The 18085-nt window shown below is 47.7% G+C and overlaps 1 protein-coding gene and 1 long non-coding RNA gene across 10 annotated transcripts in view; one reads left to right on the plus strand and one right to left on the minus strand.

The window, feature by feature from the left end:
• Positions 1–2822: 2822 nt before the first annotated feature.
• LOC112968532 lies at positions 2823–8071 on the minus strand. 4 transcript variants are annotated; one of them, XR_003254376.1, is made up of 2 exons: positions 8002–8071; positions 2823–6313 (listed from the first exon to the last, which is right to left on the minus strand). It is a non-coding gene; the product is annotated as an uncharacterized LOC112968532 (long non-coding RNA). The 4 variants fall into 4 exon arrangements; XR_003254375.1 differs by having other exon boundaries at positions 7983–8071; XR_003254377.1 differs by having other exon boundaries at positions 8008–8068.
• Positions 8072–8261: 190 nt separating this feature from the next.
• Positions 8262–18085, plus strand: part of ABCC5 (ATP binding cassette subfamily C member 5) — a 76492-nt gene continuing 66668 nt past the window's right edge. For 5 of the 6 annotated variants that reach the window (XR_003254364.1, XM_026070897.1, XM_026070899.1 and 2 more), the window contains exons 1-2: positions 8262–8369; positions 9800–9974. Coding sequence is in view for 5 of the 6 variants with exons in the window: in XM_026070897.1 (XP_025926682.1) it covers positions 9846–9974 (129 nt within the window). In the remaining variant the exon portion in view is untranslated. Of the gene's footprint in view, positions 8370–9796; positions 9975–18085 lie in introns of those variants that run through there. The other variant, XM_026070901.1, reaches the window with a different exon arrangement.

Below are 18085 nucleotides of genomic sequence, written 5' to 3' on the forward strand. Positions count from 1 at the left end.
AAGGTTTCAGACCAGTCAGTATTTCTGTCTTCACTGCAAAGTTTGCCTTGGTAACCCAGGCCATTGCCTAGGCTCTGTACCAAACCCCCTGGTACACCACGGTGGTGGTCCCCCCGGTCCCGCCAGCTGGTGCAGCAAGAAGGGGCACAAGGAAGCGCTGTGGCCACCTGGGCTGGGACCTGTCCTCCTCCTTTTCCACTGGCAGCAGGGCAAAATAAGTCCCCGCTAATTCCTCACTGCTGCTTTCACTATCCACCCCTAGCCTCCCGGGCAGGTAGGGCAACTGGCACCCAAAGCCGCTTGCCTTCTCCTACATCCCCGAGCAGGGGTCTCCGAATACGGCCCCTCGCCCTGTTGCTGTGGGAGGGCTGCGGCGGTGAGGGCTGACGTGGCTCCCTCGCACCAGCAAGTGGGCGCCCGGGACCCGCGGGCCCCAACTGGGCATGGTGGGTCTCTGCGGTCTCACCAGGACTAGCGCTGCTCTGAGGAGACGTGGGGGCTTCTCCCACCTCCCTTCCCCTCTGCCAGCCGGGCGGGGGCATTGCCCGTCCTGCCCACGATCTCCCTTCAGATTTACCCATCCTCCCTCCCATCAGGGATGCAACGGGTGGTTTGCAGCTCTGAGCAGGCAGGGTTGGCCCCAGGGACCTGGCCACCCTGGAGCAGCCCCGGCACCAATGCAGCAGCAAGGACAGAGCTGTGCCTAACACACAGCTCCCCTTCTTCCCATCTCACGCTCAACAGTGACAGTCCCACAGGCCCGATGCTCTCTGACCTCGGCTGTCCTCCCTGGGGCGTGTTTTGCTTCTAAAATTGTCTGATCACATTGGGGAGCTCCAAAACTGGCATCCCAGCTGGCCTCTTCTCTGCCATGTGGGAGTCCAGGCACCACTGGGGGCTTCCAGCCTTTTTAATTATTTTTCTCCTTTTTTAAGCCCTTTTCGTTTGTGCTGCTTGTGCTGTTTCCTCTGGGATAGAAAGCTCTTCTCCCTGCAGGCTGCCTGCTATGCTCAGCCCTGCTTGTTTTTCCCGTGTAGCTTCCCAGCATTTGGCTGCCGATGCTGGCGTGTCGGCAGAGGGTCTCCTGGTGGCACAGGGACAAGCACGGGCGAGTGATTCCTTGGCAGCATGTGTTAGGCTGGAGGGCAGAGGATGCACTGTGGAAAAGTCCAAGGACTTGGGGACATTTGGGGAAATAGGGACCTTGAGTCCAGTGTCCATCGGAGTCCCTGCAGCATTGCCTTTCTTATGGACCCAGTGCCAGGGAAACATCCCGTATTCCCAGTAGTGCGGCTGACCCTGATGTGAAGTGTATAAAGACCAGGTGAGCTATCGTGGACAAGCATCTCTCCCCACATCTCCATAGCTCAGGGAGAGGAGAAAGCAGGTTGTGAGAGCGCTAGTGGCACCCAGGAGCCATTCCTGGGAGACCACTGAGCAGCAGAAGGACGTTGGGGCTGTGTAGCATCACTGAGACCTTGAATGGATGCTAACACAGTCGCTTCACAAGAGACGTAGGAAATGGGGATGGTTTAGGGGAACGGGAGGGAAGACAAGGCAACTGGCAGATTCATCATCTGCTGGAAGATTAAAAAGAGGTGCTTGTCCATGCCTGATGTGTGTCTGGTGCACCAGAAGCCCATGTGCTTGAAGGATGTGCAGCATTTCTGGGTGTCAGCAGGGCAAGTTCCTCCTTTGCACAGGGGGAGATGCAGAAGGAAGCATTTTGCCCTGTGACCTGGGGGCCGATACAGCTACATCCGTGCATCGTTTTTTCACGATGGTACCCCTGACAGTGCCCATCAAGCAGGCCCTGCACAGGCACGCAGTCTGGTGGCTGAAGGAAAAAACCCATTTGGGGGACCTTTTCACTGTGTCTGGTTCTGCTCTTTCCACACAGCTGGAAACAGTGACACCTCCAACTTTTTAACCTGGCAGCTCTGTTTCTGCAGAGTGCACAGACCGGTTCCTGCCCTGGCAGCAGGCTGTGACTGCGTCCCCGGGAGCTGATGTGAAGGTTGTGCCACATCATATCCTGGCCACCGCCTCCAGGTATTGTAAGGTATAAACCAGTTCTCCCTGCCACAGCCTGCATCCAGCGCAGCTCTGGCCACGGCTGCTCGGCCAGCCCTGACCAGATCCAGAATAAACAGTCTGAGCTGAACACACGCTCCAGCATGACCGTTGCCCCCTCCTTACAACCTGGCTAGCGGACAATCCTGGACCACTTTCACAGAGGGGGCTAGAGGAGTTTTTAGCGCTGCAGACTGGCCCCTAACCAAAGCTGTCACTCCACACCTCCAGACTACGATAGCTGAAAGGATGCAACTCCCAAAGTCAGGGTGATATAGTATAGTAGGGATCCATCCCAGCCCCTTAGTGCTCATCCAGACACATCTCCAGCTTTTTTTGTTGTAGTATTGCTAGACTTCATCCCTAACTTCATCCAATAACCAGCTGCACAAGGTGGCCAAGCCTCAAGTCTGGCTGTTTCCCACTGTACTTGTGAGAGCTTGCAGACTCCAGCTTGGACCCATGTGGCAGATTTCTATCAATTACTGATTAACCGTGGGTGTGGTACAAGCTCTACAAACCACACAACTTGCTACTGTTCATAGGTCTGCACCATGGCTTCTGCTCTGTGGGCAGTGTTTTGTCCTTGAATTAATCTTGTCCTCAGAATTATCAGGTTTTTAGAGGAAAGATCGAACAATCACTCAGTCTGAAGATGAACCGCCTTGAACTGGTTTCCTGCATTTGATTATACTTTAAACGTTGCAATAGCTTTGAGAGCTTCTGGTTTTTCACATCACATTCAGAAGTAAGAAAAAAGCAGGTTTAATTTATTTGCTGCTGGGTGTTATTTGTATCTCGCCCTTCCAAAGCTCAGAGAAGGGAGTATATGAAATAAGATGGAGCACCCTTTCCGTGCTCCTTCCTCATGACCCAAATAATGAATTACAAACCAAATTTAACCTCTTTGACACAGTGCAGTACTGCACGTCTTTTACTTCTGCACTTGAACAAGAAATCTGACAAGCAGAAATGCCGCAGAAATACAGCTAAATGATCAAAACCTAAAAATATAAAAGAAAACTAAAAGGCATTTCTTGCAAAATCATGGATATTTGTAGAAGTTTTTAAGAACAAAAGTAGAACACCTTTAGCTTGTCTAGGCAGGTTTGCCTTCCAGCATGAACCGAAGGGAAGGTGATGGGTGGTACTGGTGCAGTCTGGAGTGGTAGCTCTGCCTGGATCGGTCTAGGAGGCTTATCCTCTGAAACACAATCACAGCGTGCGAACACCCACAGGGCTAATAATTTTGCTCAAAGATCAAGCGAGTACAAGTCATTTGCATAAAAGCCAAATGCATGGGGTATTAAGATATTAAAGAACTCCTGCCTAAAACAGGTCAGGGCAAAAAAGGAAGATTCATCTTTTCTCTAGGTCCAAAACCATCATATCCCTCTTCCATATTTTCCTGGGGAAAGAGTAGCGAAATAACATTTCTCACTGCTTTGTGTGAGCTGGCCTCAACTCCCCCCAGTTTCCAATCTGCAACACAGACTGTTCAGCACTGAAACAACATAAAGCAGATGGACCTGAATGTCTGAATGAGTCACTTGCAGAGCTGCAGTCACATTGAGGATACACTAATGAAAGGGCGGGAGCTTGGAGAGTGTCCGTGCTGCAAAGGGAGGTGTCCATGGGGTGTCACTTAGGTCTAGAGCTTCCCAAGGGATCCCATGCCCCGTGCGTGCACTGGAAATCAGCGCAGCGCAAAGGAAAGTGCTGAGATCCAGGAAAGGGTTGGCTTGTGTCTCCAGGCCTTTCACTGTCTGATCCTGCGAGCCCCTTTCTCTACAACTACGCCTGGGATGGGGGAGAGGGGCTTTGCCCTCCAGGACACAGGAAGGCAGGCACAGCTGTTATTCCCTGCTGGCTGAGGGGCGCAGGCTCCTCGGGACATCGGCAGCCCTGGGTCCAGCAGCTGCGAGCAGCTCGCTGACACCATGCCCGTGTTTGAGCCTGCTCCTGCGTGGGGATGGGGTACGGACAGGTGAACTGTTTCTCCAGGAAGAGCACTCCTTTGTGCTTTGTGGGCATGCAGGGGGCACCAGGGCCCGCCTGGGGAGATCAGTACCTCTGCGCTGTGGCTCTGGATGGAGCTGAGTAGGCACTGAACATGTATGATATTGTGTGCACAGTCTCACGGATGAGGACTTGTGGGACAGCACGAAGGGAGACCCACAGTCCTTGCCCTGGCATGAAAAAGCACTTGTATCCCCTGACAAATGCGGTCTCTCCAGACCTCCCTATTTCTGGACTTGATAAGGTTTGCAGTGCTGCAGGCTAAATTTGAGGTCATGGGACTTTTCCTTGAGCCATCCAATTAATTTATGAGTTCTACACTTTGTGGCTGAGAGCTCTGATCAGCGAGGGAGTAAAAAAGTACCAGCAAGCATAACAGCTGTCAGCGCATTCATCAGGAAGGGTTGAACCCAGGAAACCCATGCAAGAAACGCAAGCCCCAGCAGTTCAGACTGAGCATCCCAGCAGGGAAGGGAAGGGAAGGGAAGGAAGAACATGTCCTCTGCATGTGACATGCCTAGGAAAGGAGTTGTGGTGGGGTGAGAGGGACAAACCGCTGACCACAGGCATATCTGAAGTTGTGTCAAAGGAAGATGCCTTCTTGAGTCTGACTGAAATGCTGCAATGTTGTACTCCCCAGCTAGTCTGGTCTGGCAGAGCATGGAGGGTTGGATGGAGGAGGCTGAGGTGCTGGCAAGCCTGACATGACAACCCTGCATTCCTGTTAGCCCAAGACATCTCTTGGTATTCCACATCTCTTGATGGAAGTCAGTCAGATCACATCTTGCTGCTTCTTTGGGGATATCTGTTCCTTGAGGGCAAAGAGAAAAGCTGTTTTGTCTTAGCATCTTATCACAATTTTTTGCCAGTAGTAAAATGGTGACTGCACTAACCCCATGCCTGTCCCCACCGAAGCTGTGGAGTCAGTGTCTTCTGGGCTTGCCAGGTGTTTGGATCACACTGGCTCACAAGTAACTCTCTGTTTTGCAGTTGTGTGTGTAACAGGGTTTTGAGTGGTTGTGATTCTGGTCTTAATTAGGATGCTGCTAACCCAAACTAGCACTGCAATGCTCCTCAAGCTTGGAAGAGCTCCTGAAAGGACATCTGTTTCTGTCCAAGATTCAGCTCACAAAGTAGCCACAAGTAAATCTCTGGGCAGCATACGCTTCATATTCCCTAGTGGGTAAAGCAGGTATTCAGACCTTATGGGGAAAGATGTGGTAGAAAAGCCGGATAAATAAAGACCATCATTCCCACAGATTGAGCCTGGGTTTTCCTGGCCAACGCAGTGACACTTGATTATCAGATCCAATGGCTCAAGTCAGGCCAACTGGGGCTGTTTCAAGCTTTGCTTCAAAGCTGTTGCTCAGGTTTGTTTTGGGGCAGAGGGAAGCAGATTCTTCACACCTCTAGGAAGGGTTGCTTCCTAGCCCACATGGTTCGCAAGCCTTGGTTTTGAAACTGCCATTGGTTTTTGGTTTGGCTATGCTTTTCTTGCCGTGGTTCAGCGCTGATTACAGCAAATCCCAGATCTTGAATCAGTGGAAGTTTTAATCCTGTGCAAGCCCTGTTTATGTAACAGCTGACATCCCGCAGAGATGAATCTAGGACTTGCAGCACGAAAAGCATTGGCTGCTGCCACTGGAGCTGAAGATGCCACTCCTCTGGTTGGTAGCACCAGTACATTTATAACCTCTAGAACAAACACTGGAGGAGAATCGTGACGCAGTTAAAAGGGTGTTGTGCCGACATAAGCATTTTCCTTCAGCAGTCCTACCATCATAATAAGGGAGTACGTACACTCACAAGAGCACAGGTGTTAAAATGCTGCTGAAGCTCCCACCAGCCCATCACCCAGAGCTAGCCCGAGCGTACACATCATTATTTACCAGCGCGGTTTTTGGCTTGTGCTCATACCCTCCCTTTAACTCTTGGATCTGCTCCAGCGCTAGTGAAACTGAGGACAGAACAAGTGTAGTCAAGGCCCCAGCTAAGACAACACTCTCTGCTTATCTTTCTGAACACATTTTTCAACCATTTTGGCACAATGGGAGTTCATATTCTTCTTTCCCTCTAGGCACGTGACGCAGAGCTTTGGGGCTTCAATATGTCAGCGGTTCAAAAAGCACCACTTCTGAAAAGCAGTTCTGGTTGCTTCCACAGCCCAGGGGCCAAAGACACACTCATGGTGCTTTGTTCAGAATAAGCTCAGGTGAACACCCTAAAATACAATAAAAGTGATTCATTTTAAAGCTTTAACCCTGTTTAAATCTCTCCATCATTCACACTTTGTCCTTTCTGATTGTGCTGTTTAACTACATTGCTTGTTAACCGCACATTTACCTCTGCACTCCAATGTGCCTGATGCAAACAAAGGTCTGTTTAATGACTGCTCCGACCCTTACCCTAAATTGCCTCCTGGCTTCTCTCTCAAAATCAACCCTTTGCTGGGACACAGCATGCAGAAAGGATAAAATGCACCTTGCAGCTTTTCTCCCAAATAAAATCCCAGCCAAATCAGTCTGAAATTGCAGAGTTTTGAGTTTTGGGGAATAGACTGCAGGAAAACACAAAAGTCACGTGCGCTCTTGGCTGCCTTGCCATGGGGAAGGGCTCCACTTCCCTGTCCAGTCAGTGTTTTTCAGTTCTGTTGTCCCAAAATATTAGCACATCACCAACGGAGCCAATTCTTAACTTTGCCAGAAATGGAGCAGGAACTCCGGAGGACGCGTAAGGCATGTGTCAGAGCTCTGAAGGGATTCTCAGGTACCTTAAGGGCGTCCTTGAATTACCGCCTGCACGGTGATGCAACATGTTTTACTTGCACTGCTGGCCTCTGGGCTCAGAAGGAATATTCTGGGTCCAGTTTTACTCCCCATCTCCTGTCTTTACCTCAATTTATTTCCGCTTTCACACTGAATCGGCTCTCGCAGTCCTTACTGACAGGAGAGCGACTGCGGTGTGAACAGGCACTTGTTACATAAACTACTTAAATGAGACGTCAGCCAAATTGGGCTGGTGGAAGTAAGATGTCGAATGAGGACAAGGTATTTGAACACAGCAGGGAAGAAGCGGCAGCTCAGGATTTGTTAAGGATATTTACAGCCCCGCGTGAGGGGAAGCGGGGCTGCAACCCATCTCCTCCTTTGCTGAGCTTCCCTGAGGCCGGGGCTGGGTGCTACTGGGTCGTGCTCTGCTCGGGGTGGCCCTGCGGCACCGGGGGCTGCTGTCGTGCCTCTGCCACCGCCACAGAGGGGACGGTGCGGCCACACTGGGGGGGACACAGCTATAGCTTTCCCCCGCCGCTGTGCTCCTGCGGGCAGGCCTGGCCTGGCTGGACGCCGCGGGAGGCGCCGTCGGGAGCCTGCACCGCCGTCCCGGGGCAGCCGGGGCGAGCTCGGCCCCGAGCTGGCGGGAGCCCTCGCGGGGCGGGTTAAGCAGGCGCCGCGCCGGGGTACGGCCGCACTCTCCCCTTCGCAAAGGCTGCAAATAACCCCCGCGGTGGCAGCAAGGGACAGGCCGGGGCGGACCAGCAGCCGCCGGGGGAGGCGGGGGCACCCAAGGGCGCGGCAGCGGCCGCGGCTCCCCCGCTCTGCCCTCACCGCCCGGCCGCCGCTGCTCGGCACCGCCTCCCGCGCCTCGGCGCGCTGCTGGGTCCCCCCTCCCGTCCCCGCCTCCCAGCGCTGCACAGCACCGCACTGCACCGCTTTGCGTTGCACGGCGTCGCGCTGCATTGCAGCGCGTTGCACTACCTTGCGCGGCATTACACTGCATTGCATTGGCCTTGCATTGCATTGCCTTGCCTTGCACTACACTGCACTGCACTGCACTGCACAGCACTGCATTGCATTGCATCGCACCGCACCGCACCGCACCGCACCGCACCGCACCCTGCCCCGGGGCGCGCACCCCCACCCCGGCGGCTCGCGCCGTCCCGCGGCGAACGTTCCAGGCCCCCCACGCTGCGGCAGGAGCGCCGAAAAGGGGCGGGGCGAGGCGCGCGGCGGGCGGGGCCCAAGAGGAGGTGGCCCGCGCGGGAGCCTCTGGGAAATGTCGTTCTGGCGCCGCCCCCTGTGGGCGGTGGAAGCCACAGAGAACTACACTTCCCGTGAGGCGCCGCGCGGGAGCCTCCGCCCTCCCCCGCCCTCCCCCGCCCTCCCCCGGCCCTCCGCTCCGCGCAGGCGCCGTGGCGACGCCGGAACCGCTATAAGGGATGTTGTTTGGCTTCGCGGCCGCTGAGTGGAAAAGCCGCAGCGGGGGCAGTCGCCGGTGCGGAGGTGAGCGGGGCTGCCCCGCACGTTACCGGGGCGGGTGCCGGGGGTAGCAGGGCAGGGCCCGTTTGTGTGGGTGAGGGGGCGATGGCGCGGCTGAGGAGGCGGCTTTAGCCCCCCCTCCCCGGTTCCTGTGAGGAGACGCCCCCTCCCCCGCTCCTGTGGGGAGGGCGGTTGAGCGGCGCCCCGCTCCCGCGAGCGCGGCTGAGCTGTGCCCCCTCCCGCCGCCAGCCTGGCGGCCCTCGCTACCTCTCCCCGCCCGCGTGAAGCGGGGTGTGGGGGGGATCTTCCCTTGTTTATATCGGTGCGGCGGAGGCTGTGTGCGGGGGGGGGGGGGTTGGCAGGCAGGGGGAGGCTGGCTCGCATCCCTCTTGCAGGAGGGATGGAGAGCCAGCAGGGTGCAGCAGCTCCGGGAGCTGCGGCTCTGCAGCATCCTCGCCCGGCGCTGACCCACGCGCACCTGGGGGTGGGGAGGCGGCGCCGAGCTGTGTGGGGGCTTGTGCTGGGCCCTTTCCCGTGGTGGTGGTGGGGGGGTGAGCTGCGGCTAGCTTCTAGAGAGCGGCTGGATGGCTGCGTTGGAGAGGATGGGGAAGGGAGGCTGTTTCTGCAGGCGATGGAAAGGTGGCAGCCCAATGCACCAAGCCAAACCTGCTGATGCAGGTTCTGACTAATGACTTAATCAGATTTCCTCCATGGTGTTAGTTTAAGGCATGTGACAGAATGCAATGAAGCAAAGCTATAAAACATGGCATTGCAAGGTGAGGTAATTTTTCTTCGGGGGATTCTGATTCTCCCCTTCACCTTACAAGGGGATTTGATAGGTTGAGGAGAGCCCGCAGCACTGAAGATGTGATTCCTTCCTGTGCATGTACACACTTGAGGCTAGTTCAAGTCTGTGGAGTAAATGAATAAGCTTATAGAGGAGGATTTTTTCCTGTCTAGAGTGTATGCAGAATGACTAACTTCATCATGTTGTGGTATCTCCAGAGATCTTTATTCTGCAAAACTTTCAACTAGAATGTTGTTATATATGTACAATTTTGGATATTAAAGAAAATTTTCCAGAGATTTGATCTTCCAAGTCGGATGTTTCTCTAAGTTTTAACTCAATCTAGTTATTAATTCTATCTGTCATGTTGCATAATCATATTTTAGTTTTATATTTTAGTTTTCTAAGGGGTGGGGAGGAGTAAGACACTACTTTCTGGTGCATTGAAAATTATTGTACTCCCTTGTTACCTCAGGGCATGTTTAAACTAGTTCAGAAGAAGCTGAAGTCTTGTGTGGGATCCCAGAGTGGCGCTTTACAGTACTGTTGTACCTGCTTCTTTACAACTGCTTTTTTACTTTATTTTTAAAAATAATTTTTTAAAATAGTTGATTAAAATAGCAGATGTTGGACAGCATATAATGAAGTGGGATTTAATTTTTTTCAGATCTTCAAAGTGAAAATACACGTGTAAACCCTGGCGTTTACAGAAGATGAAAGACATCGACATAGGAAAAGAGTACATTATACCCAGTCCTGGGTATAGAAGTGTGAGGGAGAGAGCTGACTCTGTGCAGCATGAAGAGCAGGAAGGGTCAAAATTTCAGCATGCTAAACATAAGGTCAGTTTACTTTCTCATTATTTTTCACTGTCTCTGCTTATTAAATTATGTGTAGCAGCTGCCTTTTTGCTGTGCCAGCTCAGTAAAGAGTCATCACCTTGAAGGTCAATGATGAATATTCTCTCTTGCCCTTAAGAGGTCACTTCAAGGGGTACTGTAGTTCTTCATAACAGAACTGGGCACTTACTAAGTATTTTTCACTTCTAAATGTAAGGGTTTTTAGTAAAAACAGAATAAGCTTTTTCTACTGTTCAGATCTTGATGAGAATCCAAGAAAAATGTAAGGTTTTATACTTAAGAGAATGATCACAACCAAGTACAACCAGTGAAGAGCTCAGCTCTAATCATGTACCATTCAGTGTTGGCAGCTGAAAAACATTCTTAATCATGCTGTTTTTTATAGGGTTATATTTCTGAAACAGATGTTTAGCTTGCTCTAGTAGCAAGATTACTTTCATCCAAGAGGGGAAAAATAAGAATGTGGTGAATACTTTTTTGTGCATCTGTATGCTTAGTATGCTGTGGTGCACTCATGATCACTTGTAGCTTACTCCTGAGAGCTGGTCTTGAAATAACCACTGTCTGAGAGCTGCTATGGCATTGCTCATTTTCTAAAGCTTTTTCTCTCTGAAAAGGGGTGCATGTACTAAACTTAAGTGTTCTAATGTGAATAGATTCTCAGATAAGTAAATGGAGACCCTACACTGGTGAAAGGTATGGTCTGGAACTAGTAACCTTTAACCTGTGCCAGTTCAAGATGTTTAAGAATAGTTGCTGCTTTGACCACTTGCACTCTGAAATGTTTTCTTACATGTCCTGCTTTTAACATAACTAACACTTTCCAAAGAAAACTGTTTGGCTTCAAAATGTTCTATAAAAGCTAATGCTGCCTATGTCTGAATTTGTGAGATGACAAGGTGCTTGCAAATGTGCTAGGCATTCTGTATAGATCACCTGTGACAGCTCTGCTGCATGAGGGTTGGAAGTGGGGGAGCTCTCCTTATTTGCCTGGAAGAACTGTGGAGATTTTTTTAAGACTTGAGTTTTGCAACCTTATCCTGGACACTGAGATGCAATATACTTCAAAGCCCCCAGTGAAACAAGATAAGCCTAAAGGAAGCTGGTGTTTGCCCGGTGGTTTTAATGTGGGCTAACAATGCTGCATTGCTCTCTGGAGACTGTTGGAGTGGTTTGCTCTGCAGCAGGCTGAATGCAGTTTGTACCTGTAGGCCCTGCAGCTCCTAGTGTCCCTACAGGGCTCTATGACTCAGCAGACTTGCTGATAGTGTTCAGGGGAAGGCAGAGCACCTGACTGCATTAAAGCAGACACTGGTGCTGGATTGGGAACCCTCTGGAGTCATGGTGCAGCTTCTTTACAGCGCTTATATTAACATAATTGGCTTACCATGCAGCCCACATCATCCAGTGGTAGAATGGCTCTGTCAAATTGCTGGTGACAACAGTGATGCCATTGGTGGGTTGCTTTGTTTTTTCAAGCAGTGGGAGTGGAGTTGCACAGTAATCGTAGCATGATGTCTCTTATTGCTAGTCTGCATCCTCTGATCATGTTGATGACTGGTATAATTTCTGAGGACAAAATCCTGAAACACAGCTGTGGTCCTCATAGCATCTTTTACCTCAATCTTTTAAGTGAATGAAATTAAACCAACATTTTTTTCTGAAGGCTGGGAATAAGCTAAGCCCTGCACATCTCTATAGCATGAAATAAAATCTCAAATTTGGAGGCAACTTCAGGTCAGCTTAACCATGAATTGCTGTGGTCCTACTTTCCCTTCTACATTTGTTAATAGATTTGATGCCTGTGATTGCTGAGTAGTGGGTCCAGGTAACTGAGCTCCCTGAGAAATAGGGATTTTGTAGGATTTGTAATTGCTGATGCAAGAATATGGTTTTCTCTGCTCTTACCTAGAACTTTAACTGCCTTGATTACTTTGATTAGAGGAAGGAATGCATTTTAATTTATTAATGGAATTGGCTGGTTCTGATAAATGGGTACTGCGGTGTTTTACTTGCTAGTAATCTAGTTCAATATGCTAGGGTTGAGCTAACTTTTTAGCTCTAAAACTTTTGTACTAGCTTTTTAGCTTGGATGTATACAATCTATAAACACAAGAACAGTACTGAATTTGTTGCTGTATGTCAGTGAGAGTAAATCCTGCTGACTTGCACAATACTGAAGTTAAATAAAAGGAGCTGTCTTTATAACACCTTATCTAAATTACATGTTCACACTTTTTTGGTATACCAAACATCTTCCTTTCTAGTTGAAATAAGCTCTATTTGCAACAGCATTCTTGGCCTTATCACTACTTAGTGTGTTTTATTCTTCTGGTAACAAAGGTAAGTAAAGACTTCATTTTTTCTTTTTGTAAGGCTGACCTTTGCCTGTTGGGTCAAATACTTGCTCCTTGTCTGTAACAAAAGGGTGGAAGCTTCAGCTTGGCTGTTAAGAAAGCCACTTTCTCCCTTGAAAGGCTGGTTATGTCCTTTACTACTTGAACTTTTATTAAACCTGGGGCTGGGTCAGGTCCCTGAGCTAGTTTCTTGGGCACATGTTAGTTCTGATATCAGCTGGTGACAAACAGTGGAGAGCTGATGGGAAAGATGGGATCACGGCAGCTCAAATACAGAGAAGTCAAGTTATGGTGGTACTCTGTCCTTTGGGCAAATGAGTCCAGTGTGCCACCAGAAGAGCTTTTGGGACTCCCAAGTTTCTTGTAAAAAGCATAGCTCAGGATTTGAACTAGCTTGACCAGAAAATGACACTTGTAAGCACATTCTGTATTGCATATAACAAGGTACAGCTGCAAGTAGATTAAGGCTATTTCATGATTGATTTCAGTTCTTGGTTGTATGGAAGTTTGGGACTGTTGCATTAAAAATATACCACATGTGGCAGACTTCTTGCCAGTGTGTTAGTTCTGTCCCTCACAGAAGGAGGTAGAATGAAGAGGACAAAGGAATGTGCTGCCTCTGATCAAGGAACATTGGTTAATGGCCAGTGTGGGTGACCATTTCTAGCAGGGCTGCAGGTGCCTTTGACCAATCAATAACAATAACATGACTTACAGGCAATAACAGGCGAACTTTGGTATTACTGCATTTTTATACGTGCTTCCTGAACTGAAGTGGAAGAGACTAGCTGATGGCCTAAGCTGGTTCTTTATAGATGAAAGACCTGTTGTACTGCTGAGCCAAGGTCCCAAAGCTATTTCTACTTATTGCTTTTCTTTATCTTACCTAAAGGTTATGCTTTACTTTTCTCTCTGTGCTGAAACCTCTGTACTGTTGTCCAGGCTTCCTGTCCAAAGAAGGTTAAAATTGACTCTTCATGACCATAATGGAAGAAGGAACTTGCTATTTTTTTCCTTAGGAGCTCAAATGCTATTCAGTCATGTCCTTAAAGAATGCTACTTTGAAAAACAGGAGCTTTTTAAGCAGGGTTCTTGGAATCACAATTCAAATCATGGTGCAATATAAGTAGATCTAATACCACGTTTCCTGGTGCTTAATGGGAATGTTGCTATAGAAATTTGAATCTCTGAAATAGGCACTTTAGAACTGAAATTCATGAAGCAGTTTTTATTCACCTTGTGAATGAGTACATTCACCTCATGAATGTGTCTGCAGTGTGCTCTTAAAATTGATTTTCTTTGGTCTTTGAAGAGATCTTAATGTAGCTTACGAAATAGGGTATTAGCTGCACATGCCCAATGCTTAATACCATGCTAATGGGCTTATGGTCTGTAGAAGCACTAGTCCTCCAAATGGAGATAACTTCTAGGTGTACTTGCTGCTTAGCACTAGACACAGCAAGTCTTCATGTGAAAGAAGCTGTTATATTACTGGTGAAGAAAAACTAAGGGGTATTTTGAAATATTAGTAGCTACTTGTGCCTTTAGGATTCTTTGTTCTCAGAATACTAGTGTGCTCTTAAAGTTATATCTGAAATAATTGCATTTATTTCTTCCTCTAATGGAAGTGGTGTGCCCTAAGGAGGAGAGCAGACCCCATTGTGTCCATGAAATCTACTTCCTTTCTTCATCTGTCATTTTATAGCAATTTGTTCTGAAAGTGGTTTTGGGATAGGCTCTTTTCAAATATAGACCTCTGTAAATGTTCATTTGATGGAACAGCAAGCAAATGAGTATTTTGCTCCTCCCCATTAAACTAAGAGCAACTGAAGATGATGTAAAGAAAGCTTATCATTCTCATTATGCAGTGCTTTTGAACTTCACTCTTAATTCTAGACTCTGAATTAACAGTGCAAGGTACAAATTCACAAATATGCTCCAAGCAGTTATAAGTTCTGACTAGAATGCAGTGTTTAGCAATGGGTTCTGGCTGCTGGAGCACAATGACTGCGCTTCAGGTTTACTGCAGATACCAGTTACTGTATTTGAAGATGTTGGGCCATGTTTACCATAGAAGTCACCTAAAACATGCAGGGGAAAAACATGTTACTGATGTTAGCTACATGAAACCCTGTTAATCTTCCTGTCTTCATCTTGATCTCTTATTTTTCAGGTTTGTCTCAAAGATTTTGCCAAATACAGCAGAGGATGTGGGCAGAGGTTGCTGGAGTTGGTGTAAATCCTTTAAGCACTGATAGCTTTGTCTTTCTCTCCAATAGTCAGATCAACCTGTCTAAGCTGTGGAGCTTCTGAAGTGTCTGAACAACTGTGTTGTAGAGATGTTCAGCAATAGGAGTGTCAATATAGCCTGGCTACTAGTGGCTTGGCACTCCATGCTCAGGGCAGGTCTGCTCAACAGCTTGTCTATAAGTTTCTAATCATAGCCAGAGTGGTTGCATATGTCTGTATTTTTCCAGAAGATTCATACTTTCATAACCTAGTGTGAATATTAAGTACTTAAAAATCACCAGCCAAGAAGGCTCTCATGGGCTGTAGGTATCCTGAAATGACCTCTGCACAGAAAGATACTGCCACATTGTTGGCTTATAGGTTACAGCTAGAAGCTGCAGTAGTTTGAGTTGATGCCAGTGTTCGCTGTATTAAAGGTAAAACTGCAGTTGAGTACTTGGTCAGAACGACTGGCAGAGTGCTAGATTCAGTTTAGTTGCCACCCAGCAGTTGTGGCATATCACTGGTGTTTGACTATGCTGGAAGTGATGTACAAGAGCAGAGCAAACATAGCTGTATTTATGTGTATTTCTGAGACTTGTAACTGCTGCCATCCTATCTGCATGTCTATGGCTACACTTAACAGAAAAGAGACCCTCAAGCTGCTAATAACAGACCGTGCATACACAGAGGAAGTGCATCAGATCAGTTATGGGTAGGCTGAAAGTCTAATGCTGTAGTTGAGCAGCTGAAGTAGTAGGGAATTTGGGTGACTCAGTGGCTAGATCAATTTTGTGGATAGTGCCCACAAGAGGTGCTGCATGTCCTTGTACCCTTCATGGATGAAGCTTTAACTGAACAGTAAGTATATGGTATATAGTCATTAAGAACAAGCATGATGCAGACTGTACAGTTCCTTTATCTACACTGGAGTCCTACTTTGATTCTTCTGTGGTGTCTGTGCATGTAGTATGGTAGATAGCAAGCATATTGTGCTAATAAACCTCTAGGAAACTGGGGGCTGGCCAGCCTGAATGTCCATCTTCAGAGGAATGGATTTCTTCTAGGGTTCACTACTTCAGATCACTTCTAATTGGTGAGCATCTGCACAGTGAAATGCCAGTAGGCTGGGGCCCTTAGACAAACAGAAGTCACTGCTGGCACAGGCCACTGTAGGAGACTTCTGGGAAGAAACAGCCAACATAATGTATTCCACTGAGAGGAGGGATAGGGCAGGAAAGAATAAAGGAAGAAGGGTAAATGGAGCCAGGGTCTAGAGGTGAAGGAAGGTTAGAATTAAGGAGTATTTCATCACCCATGCTGAAGGAGACAAGGGTGAATGGGTAAAACAATCTGAAGGGCAGTATCCTTCAAACCCAGTTTCAGTGACCTAGCTGCCCTGATAGTACTTACAGAAATGATATCTGGTGTATGTACCTTTGCTAAAGCTATAGAGGATTTTCCTGTTATAAGTTTGGATGGTACTCAACATTTGGCTAGTGTTCAGGAAGGAAAGAAAGACAAACTCTTCTGCCTTCTTCAGCACTTTTGCTTTGGTTTACAATTATACCATCTCCAAGTGTTTGAGGTGAGTACACAGTGTAGCTGTACCAGGAGCTTGTAAAATGCTCTAAAGTTCAATCTTGAACTATTATTTTAGTGATTCTTTCAGAAACTTACCTCTGGATTTCAGCTTCTATTGGTCTTGTTGAGAATCTTCAGTGAGATAAAATAGCCTAATGAACTCAGGAAGGCAAATTCTAGATAAGTGAAGTGCCTACATACTGAAGATGTATTTTTTGCCTCTAAAAAGCTAATGTTTAAGTTATTAAATGTCAAATGGAAGCTAAATTTTAAAATCCTTGTTGTCAATAGTTCCATTATCTTTGAAGACTTAATCATAAATTAGACTGATGCATGCAAAAGCCAAGATGTGTGCTTCTTGCTACAGATAAATTCCATGATATGCCCAAGGAACTAAGCCTGTTGCCTTAATTAGAATCATGTTCTGTCAAGCTGTCTGTTTCCAGTTAAACTTCTGCCACTGCTGAAGTACACACTGACTTGACACTGAAGTGCTTTGACTTGGTTGTTGGTGAATGTTTCATGACTCTAATGACTTTGAAGCAGTGATGTTATCTCTACCCTGCTGCTTCTATTTACCTCTGCTTACTAGCAGCTGAGAACAGAGCATATCCATCAGCCAGTAAAGTTCCAAAAGCTCCCCTCAAACTCAGAGGGGTAACTCTCTGAAAGATCTTAGACTTGGTAATAGGAGGGACAAAAAGGCAAAATCCCTCCCTGTGCAAGGCACTCCCTCGTGCACCAGTATCCTGGCTTATTCATGGTTTCTGTTTTAAGTCAACCATTTTCATTAATGCACTGGCCATCCTCTATCTAAAGTCTTAGCCACATGATAAAACCTCAGGTCTGGCCACTTGCTGGTATTGTCTGACTGTCTGCTGTTGTTCCTCTGTCCAGGCTTGTAAACCAGCCTGCTCATGACCAAAGGTAGGCAAGGAGCTGATTAGCTGTCACTGAAGGAATGCCTGCAGTATCTTTTCCATCATAGTATTTTAGTGTTTGAGGCATTCTGCCCCTATGGTCTTAAAATTCTATACTAATGAGTTTCTAAGACCTGCTTTAGGGGGCTAATAGAACTGTCCAAGCTACTGGAGAACTTAATTTGGTTTGAAATGAGACAAAAATCACTTGTATACAGGGAGTACTGGTACCCTGAGGTACTGAGATGGTTATTAATTTTTGGACATCCATATTCTAGTACTAAGGAGTAGTCAGCTCAACTCTTGGACTGTATGCTGTGAGCACTGTTCCACAAATGAACCTTGTATTTCATTCCCATTTGAGGACCAAGCTTCTGAGCTGAAAGATGCATCAAAGTTGCCCTATTTTTGGAGCCCCAGGGTGTTTACTTTGAGCTTACTAATTGTTCATTCTTCACTTGGGTTGGGTTGCCCCTTGCATCTGGAAGCATGTGTTGGTACAGGGAAAGGAATAGAATTGTGTTGCGTCAGACTAGGTAAATGCTGTGATTTCAAGGCTTGTGCTGTCATTCACTGATGGTTTCATTCCACAGAAACTTGAATTTAAAGAATCTTTAGATATTCCTGATGTTGTACTAAACTAACCCATATACCTTCTGCTGTGACCCAGCTCAAATATGGCCTGAGTGAAGAATGCCTCCAACATCCTGCAGCTGTCTGCATGTAGCCCAGGATAATACCTGAGCAAGTCAGGAGCCAAATTCTCAGCCTGTGCTCTGCCAGTTTATGATCTCCTTAGTGAGGAGTTTGGTTTTCCAGCTTTGTGGTCAGAGCACATCTATGGAGCTAATTTTAGAGGGCGACTTGCTGTTAAGGCTAATCATTATTTCTCATTCCACAGGGGTCTGCTGTTACTGTACTGTTAGTGTACATGAACTGTGGCTCAAGTTCTGGGTGATCAGTGTATGACCTTGACTCTGATTGAATGCCATATCCTTTAAAT

Source organism: Apteryx rowi, unplaced genomic scaffold (genome assembly GCF_003343035.1).
Source record: "Apteryx rowi isolate R43461 unplaced genomic scaffold, aptRow1 scaffold_32, whole genome shotgun sequence".
Lineage (NCBI taxonomy): Eukaryota > Metazoa > Chordata > Aves > Apterygiformes > Apterygidae > Apteryx > Apteryx rowi.